The sequence below is a fragment of the Bos javanicus genome, chromosome 4, assembly GCF_032452875.1.
Source record: "Bos javanicus breed banteng chromosome 4, ARS-OSU_banteng_1.0, whole genome shotgun sequence".
Lineage (NCBI taxonomy): Eukaryota > Metazoa > Chordata > Mammalia > Artiodactyla > Bovidae > Bos > Bos javanicus.
In genome coordinates this window covers 65,929,104-65,948,606 of record NC_083871.1, presented here as the reverse complement: position 1 = coordinate 65,948,606, position 19,503 = coordinate 65,929,104, and the positions used below count along the sequence as shown (strand labels likewise).

General features: G+C 49.8%; 1 protein-coding gene across 4 annotated transcripts in view; it reads left to right on the top strand.

Moving 5' to 3' along the window:
• ADCYAP1R1 (ADCYAP receptor type I) overlaps positions 1-19,503 on the top strand; it is a 107,639-nt gene that overhangs the window by 78,971 nt on the left and 9,165 nt on the right. For 2 of the 4 annotated variants that reach the window (XM_061414200.1, XM_061414201.1), the window contains 8 exons: positions 2,027-2,136; positions 2,756-2,853; positions 3,317-3,449; positions 4,355-4,508; positions 4,940-5,000; positions 5,546-5,615; positions 9,744-9,835; positions 17,239-17,322. In XM_061414200.1, the coding sequence (XP_061270184.1) occupies positions 2,027-2,136; positions 2,756-2,853; positions 3,317-3,449; positions 4,355-4,508; positions 4,940-5,000; positions 5,546-5,615; positions 9,744-9,835; positions 17,239-17,322 (802 nt within the window). The remainder of the gene's footprint in view (positions 1-2,026; positions 2,137-2,755; positions 2,854-3,316; positions 3,450-4,354; positions 4,509-4,939; positions 5,001-5,545; positions 5,616-9,743; positions 9,836-17,238; positions 17,323-19,503) is intronic. The other 2 variants (XM_061414203.1, XM_061414204.1) reach the window with 2 other exon arrangements.

Sequence of the window (19,503 nt, the reverse complement as noted above, 5' to 3'; positions counted from 1 at the left end):
AGTCCATGGGATTCTCCAGGCAGAAATATTGGAGTGGGTTGCCATTCCCTTCTCCAGCACAGTCACCTAGTGGGCTTGTTAAAACAGATTCCTGAACCTCACCCCAAGAGTCTCTGATAGAGCAGTCTGGGTGGGGCCTGAGAGTGTGCATTTTGGCCAGTCTCCCTGGTGATGCTAATGGGCCCGTCTAGGGAGGGCACCCACTTCGAGAACCTCTGGCCTACGATTCTGTGCTTCTATGAAGTTGCTGGAGCAAAACAGCCTAGTGAAGTAGGCGCAGGCACTGCAGGGTGTGGGCAGTCTGGAGAGTACTCCATCTTCCGGAGATTTCTATCAGAACAATAGACCAGCAGATTCATGGAATAGTTCTAAACAAAAAGGTTTATACTTTTCTGAGCCCACACTATGTTTTGAAAAGGGTAAGAAGGAAAATAAAAGAAAGGAAATGGCTTGTATCTCCAGGATACTTTTTTAAAAAAAAATGTTTTTCAGTGCAGCTTCCCTTTCCTCTTCCCACCAACCTGATGTGGGCAGAGCAGAGAGGAGACCCAGGGAAGGGAAGGGCTTGGCCACTGCCATGGTCCCCTAGGACGTGCAGACTTTCTGAAAGAAATGTTCAGAGGGACTTGGAAGGAGGGTGCCAATAGCAGCCTGAAACAGATTTGCTGGAAGAAAAAACCATTTGGCATCAAACTGTGGGACAGAAGTGACCTCGTCTCTCCTGGGCCTGCCAGACGTCCTCCTTGTCCTGGGTCACATACAACTCAGAATCTGAGCTGCAATAAGAGACCAGTCTCCCTGCTCTGGGCAGAGGTCTCTTTATGGCAGGATCACCCACCCTCTGCTGCTCCCCAAAGCCCCAGGAAGTGCATTTCTGACTCTTGGTTGAAAAGAACTGGCCTTGGATCTTCCAACTCAATCAGCAGGACACGAGGTTGGAAAAGTGTTGGCGTCTCCTGTGTTGGCTGCTGCCCTTGTCCCTGTCCGAGCTCCCCAGAGATGGCCCTCTGAGCAGGGCTGCTTCCAGCAGCATGGATGCTGGAGCCCCTTTTATGCAGATGTCTTTTGTTTATGATTTCCTGGCCCCTGAATCCTGTGAAAGGAAGAGCCACCCCCAGGTGTTCTAATACACCAGGTAAACTCCCAGGAAGCCAGTCGGGGAAGGGGGGTCAGCCTAGGGCCACACTTAGGGGCTGGGCTGGAGGCAGAGGGGGCTGCTGCCTTTTCCCCTCCCCTAGACATCGTGGTTCACCGTTAGACAGTCAGGAGCAGAAAGGATAAAATGAACAATCGTTAAAGGCTAAAAGGCCCCAGGCGGGGTGAAAACCAGACTGGACTCCACTCTGCAGACAACAAATGACTCCTGCCTCCTCTGGTGTCCTACAAAATGGCCTTTAAAGTCAAGCTAAAGAAAATTAAAGTACATTAGTGATAGGAAACAGACTTCTAAACTTGAAAGGGCAGAAGTCTTTTTTTTAACCTGAATATATATCTTAATAAGATCTGATGCTAGGTTAATGGAGGTCTGGTCCCTGTTAATTAAGCAAGCCTCGTGCCCCCTGGACACCATGGAAGTTGCTGGAAGGCCCAGAACTCCCGGTGAAAGCCTCACCTGGAGCTTCTCCAGATATGACCAGAGCTCCTGCCACACCACTGCCCAAGATGATTCCTGGGCCAGGAGCTCTGGGCCTGGAATCTGCATTTGTGATCCCAGATCATTCTTGCTCTGTTCCAGGGCCTTCAGGAGGGGCTCAGGCCTTTTCCTAGAGGGAAGGAGGCTGGATTCTTCCTGGCTCAGTCCTCTCACTCCTTGTTTAGAAGTCAGCTTTCATTGAGCCCCCCTGCACCCCACGTTCTTAGTATACAGACTAAACAATTATTATTTTCACTTGGACACTGCCATGCTTCTCAGATGGACATGTGGATTTCCAGGAATTTCTACTTAAGGAGTAATTGGCCATTAAGAATTTTAGACCCCTCTTACAACATCACTTCTGTGCCTCACCGCGTTTTTGTTCTGCTGCAGACATGAGGGTGGTGAGCCGGAATTGCACGGAGGATGGATGGTCGGAGCCATTCCCTCATTATTTCGATGCCTGTGGGTTTGAGGAGTACGAATCTGAGACTGGGGACCAGGTGAGTATCTGCTGCCCTCCTGAAGGTGGAGGGAGGGGCCAAGGAGGCCTGTGGAAGCACGTGTCCCCCAGGGGCCCTGACTCCTGATGAACTGCAGAAATTCGAGTCCCCGGCAGCATTCTGAGTGCCTGCTGTGTAGCCAGGACTTTCGCGCACTCATTCTAGGCTGAGAAACAACTGTCTTGCTGCCTGAGCTCCTCCAGCCCCCAGCACATGTCCACCACCTCCCTGGTGGCTTTTCCAGGACACCTGCCTTTCTGTGGTCCGGCCATTGTAGGGTTACTGCAGGCCCAGCAGGGGGCCCCCTGGATCCTTCTCCAGGCTAAAGGCTGGCTCTATTCTGGCTGGTCAGTGCTCCTGCACTCTACCAGCATTTAGCTTCTGGCAATGCAGATGGGCAGGAGGAGGTGGCTCAGTGGGAATGGGCTTGGGGAGCTTGGGGTGGTGGAGGAACTGATGGGGGAGGGGAGGAAATGTGATCAACTAGAAAAGAGGGGAAGGAGGAGCTGGGTAGCACGCCCAGAGGTGGGCAGGCCTGGCCTGGGAGACTTGGTGCCATCCCAAGGGGGCCGGAGGCAGGCCCCACACTGAGCCCTGCATGTCCTGTGCTCTGCTCCAGGATTACTACTACCTGTCAGTGAAGGCCCTGTACACAGTTGGCTACAGCACGTCCCTCGTCACCCTCACCACTGCCATGGTCATCCTGTGTCGTTTCCGGTGAGATTCCCGACAGCCTTCGAGTGATTGCAGCCCACCGCCATACAGAGCCCTGGCTCTGTGCCTCCCACCCCCGACTCCTGCCCTGGATGTCAGCCCTGGAGGTCTCTTGAAAGAGACCTACAGTAAGAGATAGGACCCCAGAGAGCACAGCTAACTTGTCCAGGGCCACACACAGCAAGGCAGACCACGGGCAGTAGACCTACGCCCCTCGCATTATCTTCCTGGTCTAGATGGAGAGAGGTCACAGCAGGGAGAAGTACGGTCCCCAGTAGTGGGGCCAGGTGGTGGGAGCCTGGGACTGAGTGAGGGTTTAGAGAGCTGGGAAGAAGGGGTGGTCTAGGTGGACGACCCCCTTGAGACAAAGCTGTGGAGTCAGCCCAAAGCGGACCCCAGGGTGGAGGGTGGAAGGCTGTGGGGCTCCTTACTTCAAGGCATGTGTCTTCCCCTGCCGTGGGTGTAGGAAGCTGCACTGTACCCGCAACTTCATCCACATGAACCTCTTCGTGTCGTTTATGCTGAGGGCCATCTCCGTCTTCATCAAAGACTGGATCCTCTATGCTGAGCAGGACAGCAATCACTGCTTTGTCTCCACTGTGAGTGCGCTGAGCCCCGCCACAATTGGTCCTCCCTGCAACGCCCCGCTGTCCAGGTGTTTTCCTGCAGGTTGAGATGTTGGCCCCAGTGAGCACAGAAACCCAGGGATGACCATGAGGTTACTAGCAGCTGGTGAGACCCCGGCTTGACGTCACTTCCTGTTCCTTGGCCTATGGGTATACTTGGCAGAGCAGTTGAGGCAGGTCAGGTGGAGATGTCAAGTCCCACTTGACTAAGGAGGGAACTTGGCTCAGAGAGAGGACTGGCCTGGTCATTGGTGCTTTAGCCCAAGATGGAGCCAAGGGGCTGACTGACTGGGATTCCCTCCATACCACCTACCCAGTTCTGATAGCTTTGGAAGTAAGCAGAAAAGACAGGCTTTGATGGGGGCAGGATGAGAGAACAGCCCAGAGCACAATGCCTTGACCTGAGAGGGCACACTTGGAGGTGGTGTCTATGAGACTTCTGGGGGGACCAAGGGTATCCTATTTATCTGTGTGATATCTGAACCCTTTATTGTACCAAGGAGGCTCCTTCCTCTTTATTCTCTTTATTCTCCTCTTTGTTTTCCTCTTCTATGGGTGTTGGGGAAGGGGCAGAAAGTGGGGGAGAGTTAGCCTTGGGAGAAGAGAGCGTTCTGTGTGCACCCCCTGACCCCACCCCATCCCCATCCTTTTCTTACACATGCAGAGCTGTCTCCATGGGCAACTTTGATTCAGACTCACAGGATGCTGCAATTTTAGACTCTGAATTCAGGAATGTGGAGTCTTTCAGACCCAAGGGGTGTTTAAGCCGGACATGCCTAAGCTAAGGGCCCTCAGGATTCCCCCTGGTCCTGTTGGGCTGGATTTTCAAAGTTTGTTGGGGGCTTGCACCTCCCTCCTCTTCCCCACTCACCCTGCAGGTGGAATGCAAGGCTGTGATGGTTTTCTTCCACTACTGTGTTGTATCCAACTACTTCTGGCTGTTCATCGAGGGCCTGTATCTCTTCACCCTGCTGGTGGAGACCTTCTTCCCCGAGAGGAGATATTTCTACTGGTACATCATCATTGGCTGGGGTAGGTCTCTGATTGTGGCCTGGACAGGTTCAGGCCCCATGAGCAGGACGTCCTTCGTCCCGCCATCCGGGAGTATTAGTCAGAGGAGGGAGGCAGAGGGAGGTGTTGCCCTGCCTCACAGCTATGGCATACTGCTGGATCTTGGGTACTATCTTGCTCTTCTCCTTGTAGAAAGCCTACTGGCTGAGGGAGGGGATATGTGCAGGGAGGCAAGGTAGCCCAGGGTCTGAGGGAGACATGGACCCTTAGAAGGCCTGGGTATGAGGGACAGTTAGGGTCCCCAGGACACCAGGTCTGAGAGGGACATATGCCCCATGGATCAGAACCCCATGTCTGAGGGGTCCATTGGCCCCCAGAAGCCCCAGGTCTGAGGGGGATACTGGGCCTATTAGTCTTCCTATTATCATGGGGCTCCTTTTCTTTGTATCCAGGGACACCAACTGTGTGTGTGTCTGTGTGGGCTATGCTGAGGCTCTACTTCGATGACACAGGGTGAGTACATGCTCGAGAGCCAGGGCCCAAGCCCCAGGTAGGCTGTCAGTTAACGTCCTGAACTTCATGTTGACTGTCTCAGATAAACCATCCGATGCCGGGCCTGGCTACACCACCAGCCCTGGGCACTGCCTATGCCCTGAACCCACTGTGGGTGGACCCACCCTGCCAGGTCTCAACTGGGACCCAGTGAGGGAGTGCACACTGCCTCTGGGCTCAGCTCTGAGTGACTGCTCTCCTTTCAGGGAGGAGGGGAGGAACAATGAGGCTGAGACAGCATCCCCAAGAACCTGAGTTCTCAAGGGGGAAAGTGGCCTTGCCCAGGAGCCCAGCAGTGCCCTGACTCCTGGGCTCTAGTCGCTGCCTCGACAGTGGAGCAGAAGAGAGGCCCAAAGCACTGGGACCAGGATTGGGCTTGGGGGTACAGTCCGTCAGCTCTCCTTTCAGCCAGCCCTCCTTCAGAGCCACAGGGGAAGAAGTGGCACCCCGTTGTCTTGCAGGGCTCCCGGCTCCCAAGCATCATCTCTCTTTTTTCTGTCTTACAGCTGCTGGGATATGAATGACAACACGGCTCTGTGGTGGGTGATCAAAGGCCCTGTAGTTGGCTCCATAATGGTGAGTGTGCTTTGGACAAGAAGCAGGAAAGAGAGAGAGATCTGGGCTGCAAGGTCCGGGAGAGGAGAAATAAAGTGGTCACCACACAAACCAACCTCCTTTTTCACAGCTGTGTTATGTTCTGCAACGTGGATGTCCAAGTTATTTAGCTATTTCAGGAGTGTTGGACACTTGCCTTTATTCCCTTTTACCTCATTAGGGAAGATGCTGCTATGAAGAGTTCTGTGCATAGTTTTGAGAATGTGTGAATATTTCTTTAGAATTAATCCCTAGAAGTAGAATTGCCAGGTCAAAAAGGGTATCCCATATCATTGTCTGCACTTGTAATTTCAATCATTTAAATTTTTGCACAGCTTTGTGGGAGATAATGTAGCTCATTGTTTTAATTTCTCCACATTGCTTGTGCAACAATTTTTTAACACATTTATTGGCAGTTTACTTTTTTTCTGGTTACTATCTGTTTATGTCTTTGCTTATTTTTTCTAGCCCAGTTATCTTTCTTACTGTTTGATAGATAGTAATGCTTCATTTGTTACACATATTGTAAATATAATTCCAACATTGCATGGTTTTATACAGTCAGACCACCAGGCCTTTTCATCATGAATTCTGAGGCTTATTTCCTATTTCTGGAAGTCTTTCCCAACCTGAGAATATGAAAGTAATCTTAATTGTTTTATAACGATTTTATAAATTGGATTATTACACATATGATGGGCTTCCCTGGTGGCTCAGATGGTAAAGAATCTGCCTGCCAATGCTGGAGACCTGGGTTCGATTCCTAGGTTGGCAAGATCCCCTGGAGGAGGGCACAGCAACCCACTCCAGTATTCTTGCCTGGAGAAACCCATGGACAGAGGAGCCTGGCGGGCTACAGTCCATGAGGTCACAAAGAGTCGGACACAACTGAGTCACTGACACTTCCACTTCCATTACATGTATGTCTTTAATCCATCTGAAATTTTATTTCTGTGATCTGAAATGATGTCTAATCTTATCAAGTTTTTTTTCCCAATGGATAGACGTCCCACCCTCTAAATATTTTTATTGAATAGGTCATCCTTTCTCCATTATGTAGAAATGGAACTTTATTGTAAACACTCAATGTACTCTACTTATGTTTTGCTGCAGACTTCCTGCTCCATGTTACTATCTATGCAGCTGTTCTTGTGGCGAGTACCCCGTAGTGCTGGTTACTATACTCTGGCAGCATGTTTTGATATCTGCTGTGGCTAATATTCCTTTCCTTATTTTTTCCCTTCAGAATTTTCTTGCACATTTACTTTTTCACATGGACTCGCACATTTGTGAAGTTGAAGGAAAAAGACCGGTTGAGATTTTTTCATAGGAATGCCACTGAATTTATAAGCAAATTTGGAGGAGAAGTGGTTTTCTTAAAATACTAAGTCTTCCTTTCCAAGAATATGGCACGATCCTCTATTTATTTAGTCTTTCTCACAGAGTCATTTTGTATAGTGTTCTGTAAGTTGTCTTGGTAAGTTTACCTTTATGGTGTCTTTGAGTTTGTGCTCGTCTGTAGGAATTATTCTTTTGTTGGATTTTCTAGTGGGTGTATTTGTGCTGGTGTTTAGGGAACCTATTAGTTTTTGTGTATTTTTTCCTTTCTTGGTTACCTTTGAAGCTCTTTTATTGGTTCTTATCCCTTTTCAGTTGGTTCTCATGGAAAATTATATAACCTGTAAATGAAAATATTTTTTCTCCTTCATTTCCAAAATGTATACTGTTTATTCCTTGGTTTTGTTGAGGATGATGTTTGCTACAGTTTTGGGCAGCTACCCTTCACTGAATTAGGAAAGTTTCTATTTCTGACTTGTTTCAGTGTGTATTTTTTAAAATAAGGAATAGATGTCAACTTTTATCAAATGTGTTTTGGAGACATTAATTGCTCATTCCTTTAGTGATGAACATTGTTAATATTCCAGTTTATCTTCATGATGAACAATGCTGCTGTGGATATATGTGTGCATACCCTTGAGTATGTATGAATGTGTCTTTAGAATGTATCACCAGGAGTAGAATTTCTGGGACAAAGGATATATACATTTAATATTTTCATGGACATCAATTGCCCTCCACATGTGGAGTATAAAAGTGCTCATTTCTCATGTTTTCATTGGTGTTTCGATTACTGAACTGTTCACCAATCTTATGGGGATAAAGATAGCTCATTGTTTTAACCTGTTAACGTAACAAATATTGGGCTTCCCTGATGGCTAAGTGGAAAAGAATCTGCCTGACAGTGCAGGAGATGTGGGTTCAGTCCCTGAGTTGGGAAGATCCCCTGGAGAAAGAAATGGCAACCCACTCCAGTATTCTTGTCTGGGAAATCCATGGACAGAGGAGGCTGGCGGGCTCCGTTGGATGGCAAAGAGTCAGATACGACTTAGTGACTAAACAGCAGCAACAAGTGTTACTGGATTCTTTTTCCTCTTCGCATAAAGCCTCTATGGCCCTGATCTGTTTGTCCTTTTAATGCACTGCTAAATTTTTTGTTTGTTAATATTCAGTTTATAGCTTTTGCATTGTTCTTTGTAAGTTCTCTGGTTTTAGACATGTGTCTGATCATATGTGTGAGCATGGTTTCTGTCCTTGTCTGGGTTTTGTAGCAGGGTTTTGTTCACCTCATAGGTAATTTGGGAGGTTTTCTTTTTATTTGCTTTTAAATAATGATGTAGCATGTAAATTCCATCTTCCCTAAAGGTCTTATGAAACTGGCTGGTCAAAGGATCTGGGCTGGTGCCTTTTCATACACGCATCTTTGATTATTTTTAAACTTTTCCTGAGGTCATTGTGCTATTCTGATTTCTAGATCTTGATTTGACTTGATTAATTTATATTTTACCATGTTGTCTGATCTTTTTCCTTGTGATGATTCAAAATACTCTACACAGCTGTTGTCTTGTCCTCTTTCTCATCCTTGAATTTGTTTAATTGCATTTTCTCCTTTTGGAGGGACTAATGTATGCAGTTAACTGTACTGACTATGCTAAATTCCAAGTACTGATTAGACACTGGGCATGTAGGAGAAGGCAAAACTGACAGAAGCTGCCCTCCAGGAAGGCCCTTTATCATTCTGCTTGATCTGTGAAAGCAAAACAAAACCAAAAAATGTTATATTTATTATCTACTTTTTTTTCATATTTCTTTAATGAATTTTTATCTTTAACTTCCTTCTTTAGAGGAAGTAGACATTTAATTTGTGGTACTCTTCCCCTAAATTTTGATTTGAATGCTTAATTATTTTATCTTCAATATTTCTTATCTTTTAATAAGTTAATGTTTCTCTGAGCCCTGCTTCACTCCAGCCGGGCGTTGCTGTGTGGTCCCCATTGTTATGTGTGTGTTAGTCACTCAGTCATGTCGGACCCTCCTCAATCCCTGGAACTATAGCCGGCCAGGCTCTTCTGTCCAGGGGGATTTTCCAGGCAAGAGTCCTGGAGTGGGTTGCCATTCCTTTCTCCAGGGGAGCTTCCCAACCCAGAGACTGAACCCAGGTCTCCCACATTCTTTACCATCTGAGCCACCAGGGAAGCCCATCGTCTCTACTACTCCCCTCCTGCCTTGTCTTTATTTATTTACTCCCCTCCCTCCTGCTGTCTCACCGTCCTCACAGCTTCCTAGTTTGTTCAGAGAGCTTTTGCTATTCAAAGGCGGTCCTTTAATTAATAATCCTTATTGTTCTCCATTCTGGTTCTCCGTATTCAGTGACTCTGAACTTGGAGTTTCTCCAGAGGACAGCTCTCACCTCTGCAATAGCCTCTTCTCTGTTTTGCATGGTTGTTTTTACATCACCCTGACGTTGTTTGTTCCATCTTTTCCAGAAACTGCTCGCTTTTCCGGCTCACGCATGACAGTTTTTGCTATTTCTCAGTATTCTCCTGGAATCTTTTTATGCCTCTCTTCTGTGGTTTCAGTGATATGGAAGGAGGCTGGAGTGTTCTCATGCTGCCACCTTATATGTGCTTATAATGCTGCCATTAGAAGTCTAGATGGCATCTTGACTGATGGCAAGAGGGCCTTGTTGAGGGAATAACAGCCAGTGTAGTGGCAGGGGTGTGGAAAGTCTTTGCTCAGAACCATTTTCACTGCTTTTTCTTTGCTTCTCAGGTTAATTTTGTGCTCTTCATCGGCATCATTGTCATCCTTGTGCAGAAACTTCAGTCTCCAGACATGGGAGGCAACGAGTCCAGCATCTACTTGTAAGTACCACTGGGTGAATTCCATGGTTAATTCCAACAGCTCGGTGGGGCCTGCACTCAGGACACAGGAGGAGAAGGCCTGGGCATTGCTAACTGGGTACCCTACATGGGCATTGGCAGGACTTCTTTTGGATTAAAGTGACCTGAAAACATAGTTGTCCATCTATCCTTCAGCCAACCCAGGAGCCCCTAATCCACATAGTGACAACATGGAAACGAGAGAGAAAAAGATGGACAGATCCTGTGTCTTGCTAGGAAAATCAAGATGGAAAAGGCAGATTCCTTAAGGTAGTTAGGGTGGGTCTTGGTGGATTAGAAACTGTAGTTCTTTTGGGGGTCTTGGTTCTCAGGGGAGCGCATGACTGCTGCTGGATACAGTGCCTGAAGTCCCCGTTCCCAGGCCAGTGGGTACAAGTTGCTCAGTCCCCACTAGTGAGTGAGTCGGGCAGACAGTCTCCCTGGTCTGAGTACTGAAAGAGAAATTCTCTTTGCACCTTTTCTCGGGGCAGCTCTACTTCTAGGTCAGGTCGTCTTCCCGCAACTCCCTCCTCCCTGGGCAGAGGGACATCTAACATGTTTGGGATTGATGGTGTTCAGGGGAAACCTCTTGGTTTCTCCACTTCCACGGCCATTTGGTTTGTTTCTTCCCAGTGTCTCTGCAGCCAGGTCCCTCACAGCTTATCCCTGCTAGCTCTGTCCCACCCCTCTCCCAGCCCTCCACCTATGCTGAATCAGACCAAGCATCTTCCATCTCAGGCTTCTTGCCTTGTCATCATGACCAGCTTGGTGTATGGGCTGTGGGAGGCAGTTTGATCCCCTGTGGTTGGCTGGAGGGGCCAGAGAGGGACAGACTGAGAACAGTCTGTGAGGTGGAAGCCTCTGTGTTGCTTCCTCAGTTTGAGAAGAGAACAGGCGAGAAGGAACTTTGTCAGAGACCTTAACCTGGGGTTCAGAACCTTGATGGCTGCCCAGAGGGCAAGTGGGACAGCAGAGAGACTCTAGCAGAGGGTCCCCCCACCCAGCCATTCTCCTGGAGAGAAGGAGAGGCAGGAATGCTTGGGAACCAGCCCCAGATCCTTCTCTCAGCCTCCTTGAGACTTCCCTGGGTTTGTGGAGCTTGTCCTTGGTCCCTGCGGTCAGTCCGGTACCTCTTCCGTGGCAGCCCTTCCTCGGGAGTGGGGATCAGCACAGGGCCTGGCTCGGTCAGGCCTGTTTTCCCTGCATGTAGGATGATTACCCTGACCGCTGCTTCCTCTCCTTTTTCTGGCTATCCATTTATTGTCTTTTATTTTTTCATGCTTTTGTGAATATTTACCAACCTTTGCTTATATGTGCGTGTTACGTAGCACATAAAATTGCTCATCCATATAAAGTCCCCTGCACTGAGGGACTGCGGGGGCCAGCTCTCTGCAGATAACTGACCTGGAAAGATCATTCCTGCCTTTGTCTCCTGGAGCCACGAAACAGGGCCCTGCTGCTCCCCCTACCTTCTTGTCCAGCGTCAGAGACCACATCCTTGTGCCTGGCTTGTTTCTCCCACTTGAGGGTGGTTTTGCTCCTGCATTAGCAGTTAGCTGTCGCAAATGTCCTCTGAAGCTGGCAGGTAGCTAACTAAGTCAGCGTCATCTCTCCTTTGAGCATCATCTCTCCTTAAGCAATCTTGGCTCCCCTCCCCACCTCCCTGCCACCTTGATTCCTGCTGCTGCTGCTGCTAAGTCACTTCAGTCATGTCCGACTCTGTGCATCCTACATGCAGGCATCCCACCGGATCTATTTCTTCTTCTGAGGTCCCTGAGACTTGTCCTCCTGGGGCTCCCCTAGCTTCCTCTCTGTCTGTGCAGGGACACACAGGGACTCAGCCGCAGCCTGAGTAAGGACACTCTGCTGACCCCAGAACATTCTTTACCAGCTTGGACATCTTGCTCCAGGCAGCAAGAAACCCAGAGTGCAGAGGGAGGGAAGTGTAGGGCCAGGGTTTTGAAGGTGTATTGTAGACTAGGAGCCGTGGAGTCCTATAAGACCTTCTGAATGCATAGATCAGAACTGTCTGTAATTAACACAGGGCTTATACATTTAAGTAAAAATGCTTAAAGAACCAGCTGCAAGCATACCTCATTTTATTGTGCCTCACTTTACTGTGCTTCACAGATACTGCCTTTATTACAGATTAAAGGCCTGTGGCAACCTGGGTCTGTGTTGAACAAGTCTGTCGGCCCCATCTTTCCAATAGCATTTTCTTACTTGGTGTCTCTGTGTTATATTTCGGTAATGCTCACAGTATTTCAAGCTTTTTAAAAAATTATATTTGTTGTGGTGATCAGTGATCTTTGTTACTGCTGTGATTCACGGGAGGTTCAGATCATTAGTGTTTTTTAGCAATAAGGTGTTTTTAAATTAAGGGATGTATATTTTCTTAGACATTTTGCTATTGTACACTTAACAGGCTGTAGGATAATGTAAACATAACCTTTATATGCACTTGGAAGCCACAAAATTGATGTGAGTTTATTGCAATATTTGCTTTATTGCGGTGGTCTGAACTGAACCCGCAGTATCTCAGGGGTATGCCTATAGTCGGTTTGCTCTTATTGTGTTAAAAATCCCCTTGAAATTTCAGCAAATTCTTTAAAATTTTTTTAGAGACATCTAAGCTTGAGCTCATCTCAAGCCCCAGATTAAACCTCAGGAGGATGTGGTCTGTAAGCCAGGTGGAAGGCCTGACGCAGGACAACGGGGATCGGTTTTAAGTGCAGCTACATGTTTGAGTGTTGCCAGGGTCAAGGAGACTCTATTGGTGAATGTAAGGGGTAATCAAAGTGGCCATACTGCCAAGCATTTAAAAACACTTGCCACTCATTTAATGCCCACAGACACCCAACAAATCTGGATTAAATATAATCCCCATTTTACAGCTGAGGGAACTAGTTATCAATGAAGTGGGATGAATCCAGTGGGAAAGAATGAAGCTGTAGCTACAGTGCAGGCAGGCAGGCCCTTGACTCCAAGCTTGCTTGCACCGTTATTCCTCCCCTCAAGGAATTTACAGGCAAGATGATATTAAACAAGGCTTCCTGGAAGAAAAGGCCCCAGTGGGTTCCAGTCTTGTACAAAACTGCCCTACCTGGAGTGCTTTGAGCTGGGAGGTGTCTACTGCTGGGTGGCGAGAGGAGGGGTCAATGGGGGAATTCGAAAAGGGGCAGGATGTGATGGGAGAGGGAGATTTCAGAGCTGTGTCTGAATCCCCTTGGTCAGCAGAGTTATGTGTTGGGCTGAGACCCTTTCAGATCTGCCCACAACAATTTTCTGGGTTTTCCCTCTGTTCCCAGAACAAATTTAAGCCTGGGAATCCCCAGGAGAGACCGAGAGGACCTCCTGCCTGTGCCCACAGACCGGCACTCACTCCTTTTCCTGTAGGTTTGTTCCAGCGGCTCAAATGATGACGTTTGCCCTCCTCTGTAGACCAAGATGATGCTCCAGACCCAATCAGAGGACCTGCTGGGGGCTGAGGTTCCTGCAGGGGGCAGCAGCCCTGAGCCACCTCCACTCTCACTGGCTGCTGGGAGAAGGAATGGCTGGGCTCAGAACTTGGGCAGTGGCCAGGCATGGAGTGTGGGCCTGAGTCCGGGTTAAGCCTGTGCTTAGGCTCAACGCTGTTTGAAGCCAGGGCTTAGGGCTCAGCCCCATTCTGGGGTCAGGGTTAACCTTCCTTTTCTTGGGAGCAGAGTTTACCTCTGTGAGAAGCTGACTGGCTCAGAAAAAGGAGGGTGAGGTTTCTGTGCTGAGAGCATCTCAGGCCTGTCTCTGTGGGGAGCTGGCTTTATTCCCAGCGGTCTTCCTGTTGCAAGATGGGCATTGGAGCAGCCTCTTGAGTCTGGGTCAGGGAGGGAAACCTTGTCTTTATTCCCCTCAGGGACCCCACAAAACAGATCTCCATGGCCCCTTGGGGTAAAGGAAAGAGAACAGATACTGTGATGTAGTACATAGCTCAGCAGGGCTGTGACCTACCCAGTGTCAGAGAGACAACATTCGCCTCTGAAGACAGACTCTTCCCTGTCTAGGCAGAAGTCCAGCCAGGAAGCTCTCAGTCCAGGAACTCAGCCCACAGCCTGAGGTTCCCAGTTCACATGGGGCTCTGTCTTCTCCTTCCAAAACACCCTCTCCCCATCCTCTGTCTAGGAGTACCCTATCCTAACAACTCCTATTAGGGATTGTCAATAGGGAATGGTTGCCCTCATTTCGCAGGTGGAGAAACTGAGGTCCAGAGAAGGAAAGTGGCAACACCTAAGATCAGCAAGTCAGTGGCCAAACAAAGCCTTGGACTCAGGTCCCCAAGCCGCAGGTTAGGCACAAGGCACAGGGGGCTGGCAAGTCCTCAGTGGTGGGGGGAAATGAGGGAGGGCAGGGAAACTCCAAGATCTGCTGAGCTGGGCTTCTGATTGGAGTGCCAGTGTGGTGGGGAGTGCTTCTCTGGGGACTGGGCCAAGCTTTGAAGGGGGACAGCATCTTAGCAGTGTGAGGGACACTATGGAGAACGTTCAATTCAGGTCACGAGGTCACGACATTCTGTGGGTCTGCTGTGTGTCTAGCATTATGCTGATCAGTAGGATCAGGGTGAGATAGACAAGGATCCTGCCTATAAAAGGTTCCCCTGCAGGGGTCTCTGTCTAATATCTGGGGGCTACAGTCCAGGCAGCCATACATACAAAAGGCACTACAACATGCATGGGGTTTATTTAGCTTGAGACCAAAGCAAGGTCTGAAGAACCCACGTGCTGCATCCCTGAGTTATAGATGGCAGTGTTTTTCCTTCCTGCTGACACCCAGCAAAGCTGTGGCAGAACCAGGCCTGGGAGCCAGGGCCCCCTGACTTCCAGATGTGGGTGTCATTCTTGCACCCGCTGTAGGGGTCTGCTGCCTTCTGATTTAGGCTGACGATGCTGCTCTCCATGCAGCCTCCACCTGGTATCCTTGTCTGAGTTGCTTATCCTCCCTTGGATCCAAATCAGAACTGAGCTGATCAGCCCACCCAGGTTAATCTCTTCCTCTTGATTGAATTTCTTTTTTTTTTTTCACTAACTGTAGTGACTTTTCAGTGATTTGGACATTTTTCTCGTGCCTGTCCCTGGCTTTTCTGCCACCCTCTTTCCTTTCGGTTTCTTTTCATTGGATCCTTTTGAACAGTCACTGGAGGTTTGGGGGAAGGAGGGTGTTTGGGAAGAAGGTCCTTTAACTTCATCCCTTCTCCCGGGAGCCCTCCCAGGCATCAGGTATCATTTTTGATCCACCCTCCTGCCTCCCCCGAAGAGACACACGTCTTTACTGGGGTGTGATTTCCCAGCTTACTTGTTGCTCAATGGCCTTTAGTAATATTTAAAGAAATCAGAAGGGCCTATGTTTACTGTATCCAGGGCCCAGAAAGAATAGGGAAAACTTGGAAACTCAAGGAGAAGAGATCTTGGAGGAGAACAGCTGAAGGTTCTGAGAGGTGAGAGTTTAAGCCTAGTGTGTATGAAGTGACCTGTGAGGTTTGGGCTCTCAGGCTCCCTGACTTGATTTTTGTGGCTCACCCAGACCAAGGTTGAGGGGTGAGGCCACTTGCCTTAGGAGAGAGTAGTCAATCTTTCAATCTGGGCAAGGTAGAGAATAAATTTGAAGACTAGAATGGCTTCCATTTCTGAATATCCAATTAAACTCTTTTAATGATTGAGAAAAACATACTTATGTGTCCATGTGTCTCTTTGTAACGAAACAGACCTTTGGTAGTCATTGAGGCACGTGAAGAAACTTCTCAGATACATGACTTCCTCCCAACAGTGTTCTGAAACTTTGATTTGCAGGCAGATCATCTAGGGATTTTGTTGACATGCAGATTCTGAGGCAGTAGGTCTGAAACTCTAAATTTCTGCATTTCTAAGAAGTTCTCAGGTGGTACTGATGTAGCAGTCTGGGTAGCAGAGCCTCATACCATCCCTCATCTGTAGAAGGATCTAGTAGCACCCACCTCAGAGTCTGGCATGAAGTGAAAGATGTTAATTAAAGGAGAACCACACACCTGACTGAGGCAAGGATGCTGCGTGGACCTCAGCTTGCCACATCTATGACATGTGTGATTCAGATGTCTACCTCAGCTAAACGATATGTCACTACATGTCAGGGACCTTCAGACTTACTCTTACAGAGCTGGGGTCACACATTCCGAATCCATGAATGCCGAAGGTCTGGGCTCTTTGGGCAGATCCATTCTCATTTGCTTCAGACCCCCGCAGGGCTGTCAGTTCACCAGCAGCTACTAGGGGCTCTGCCTCACCATGCCTGACGAGGGTGTGTGAAATGGGCCTCTCCTTTGCAGTCTGACAAGACGACACGGCTCTTCTTCCATCTCTTACATGTTTGTCAGAGACGGGAAAAAAAAATGGGTAGTGTTAGCCAGGGGTAAGCAGGACTGAGAGGGGCTAAAAGAGATGGAAGTTGAGCCTCTCTGAGGAAATGTCTCTGAGGAGACAGAGCTCTGTGTCTCCCCCAGGGACAGGTAGAGCTGGACAGGCATCCTGGACCCACGTGTGGGTGGCTCCTTAAGGTGGCTCATTTCTGCAGTCAGTGGAGCAGAGCCCGAAGGGTGTCCCCCTCAGCCCTCAGTCCCTGCCCGCTGAACTTTTATGGAGAAGTCTAGCCAGCGCTGTGCAGTAGAACCTCAGCAGTGTTGGCAGAGCCTCCAATCTGGGAACCGCTACCTATCTGTGAGCTGCTGCGGTGTGACTCAGTCCACTGAGAAAGTGGATTTTTCATTTTGTTTCAGCTTGCATGGTGGGTGTGTAGCGTCTATCATCTGCATCCGCTCCACCCATCCTACCTCTTCTCCACTTAGGCCCACACCACGGTGCTCAGGGTTCTGTCAGAGGAAGGCGCGGGCAGAGGAGGGAGAGGGTGGGAGGATGACCAGTGGATGTTCCAGTTGGTTTTCACAACCAAGCCCACAGCTGGCCTGATTCCAGGGGTTTCCAGCTGCCCCTCTTGCCTTGGGATCTCTGGCAAGGCCATGCCCCAAGCCTGGAGCTAACTCTGGAGACAGCTCATGGTCCCGGGTTGAGACCCAGCCAGGCCCGGCTTATAAACACACACGTTCTCCCGTGAACCCCACCGCCACCTTTTGGTTTCCCAGTGTGAGTGCTCACGTATGCCTGTGTGTCTGTGTGCACACGTGTATATGTAGGGGTGTGTGTGTTTCTATGTCCAGAGCTGACCGCATCTCGGCCCTCAGCTTCCCCCATGTGACGCCCCCGCTCCGTCTCTACACCCCGAGCTGCTCTACGCTCCCCGTGAGCCGTGTCACTCTAAGTCCCCACCTCAGTTTCTCGTGGCCCAATGCCCCCAGCTGACAGAAATGCTGATCTTGTCACACCCAGCAGCTGCGTGCAGAAATGCTACTGCAAGCCACAGCGGGCTCAGCAGCACTCTTGCAAGATGTCAGAACTGTCCACCATTACTCTGTAAGTGTGCGTGGCGTGGCTGTGGCCGGGTGTGCTGGATGGGAGGGGGACGCATGCTGCTGCTGCCTCCTCCTGGAGCTCCCGTCTTCCCAGGCTGGAGGAGAGCGGGGAGTGAGCCTGTGCCTCCAGCCCTGAGCCCTTGCCCGGCTGTTGCATGTTGACATCTGTGCGTCTTGTGAGTTCTCTGCAACCCTGTGGCCTGGGGTATGAGGGGAGGTGGCGGGGATGGGGCTATGGACATCGTGGGAGCAGCCGGGCTGCGGCTGGTTCTGAGGAGGAAGCAGCTTGGAAGCCTCTGCAGATGCTGGTTCGACATGTGGTCTTCCCCCAACCCCCCACTTCTCTGGTTTCAGCCTTTGCAGCTGTTAGATGATTTTTAAGAGCCTTGAGCTTGAATTCACTTAGACTGTCCCCCTGCAAGGGGTGGGAGCCTCACCCAGGTGCCTCGTTCACACTTCACCTGCAGAGTGACTTACTCCCCACACAAGCCTTGAGATGGGTGCTTGTATTATCCTCTATTTACAGGTGAGGAAACTGAAGCACAGAGAGGTGAAATGACTCACTCAAGGCCAGAAGTTGGCAGGGTGAGGAATTGAACCCAGGGAGTCCTAAGCACTAGACCCTGAGGCATCTCTAGCTGGAGCTTCAGCCCCTATTTGGAAAGCCCTTTAAGTAGGGGATCCCACCTTCATTTGGTCATCTCTGGCTGTAGGAAGCTCTCCCTTGTGTTTCTTTAGGCCCCTTCTGCCCATCAGGGTTTCCTTGGGGCAGGGGAACAAAGGCTAAAGGCTTGTGTCATTGTCTCTCTGGCTTAATCAGATCATAGGGTGATTCTGTGACTCCCCAAGGAGGGGTTCTAAGGTTCAAACCTTATGTCCCCATTCCAAGGCCTCTGGTCCCCGCTCTGAGGGACAGAGTCCTCGAAGTCTGAGACCCGTGCCTTCCTCATCCACCCCCACTGCTGCATCTATCAGGAGTCATTGGGATGCCTGGGTCCCTGGCAGAAGTCCCTCATTCTTTCTGGGCCATCGCAGGGCTGCGGGGGAGGGAGGGCAGGGCCCTTGGGTTGCACTCTGGGATGCTAGGGGGTGGGAAGTGCTCGAAGGCTTGTGTTTCTCACATACTGAACCCGTCCCATCCTCTGCCACCACAAATGCTGGAGAGGGTTGGCCTTTTGATTTCTAGGGCTTTCCTGGTGGCTCAGATGGTAAAGGATTTGCCTGCAGTGCAGGAGACCAGGTTCAGTTCCTGCATCGGCAAGTTCCCCTGGAGAACAGAATGGCAACCCACTCCAGTATTTTTGCCTGGAGAATCCCATGGACAGAGGAGCCTGGCGGGCTACAGTCCATGGTGTCACAAGAGTCAGATATGACTGAGCGACTAACACTTTCATTTGTCAAACTGCATAGACAGATCCCTGGAAACAGACCCATTTGGGGAGAGGATAAAGGGACCACAGGAGGCCGGGCTGCCTTCTCTCCTCAACTTCTTAAGCTGCTCTTAAAGTAACTTCTTTAGTCAGGGTCACAGAGGGGCCCTCAAGATGTCCATGTTCCTGTGTTTCCAGACAACTTTGCTTTTCATTCTTCAGCCAACACTCCCTGCTGTCCTCTGGGGTGAGGCTCTGGGTGCCTGGAGATGAGCGGGACCCGGGATCCCAGGTCATGCCCAGTGTTCAGGGCTCTGAGGTGTATCATCCCAGGCCTGTGTGGTTGTACCTTAATGGACACACACTTTTTGAGCATGGGCCCCATGCCTGGTAGGTGCTGGCCAGGGTAGATGACAGATAAGTGAGGCACCACACCTGCCATCAAGGAGCCACTTCTGAGAGAGGACAGACAGAAGAGAGGTGAGAGGCTAGGACACTCCGAGACCACAGCCAGGCTCTGAGTGGGATCCTGTTGGCCCCCACTCTGGTCCAGGCACCCTCAGGTCCTGCAGAACCGGCCACCTGTGAGCATGTGGAAGATTGGTGGGTGCTGGGCAGTCGAGGGGCCTTTTTCCAGTACTGAGCCATGATCCACCTGGAGGTCTCCCTGGGCTATTCCTTCCCCTTTCTTAGTGTACCTCCCCTCTGCTTCTTTTTCTTCCCCTTCCCCATCCTTTCCCTCTGAGTAGGCGTCACTCAGACTCTATGGACTCTGCTTCTCCTGAAAATCTGGAGCCCTCACACTCAGTGGA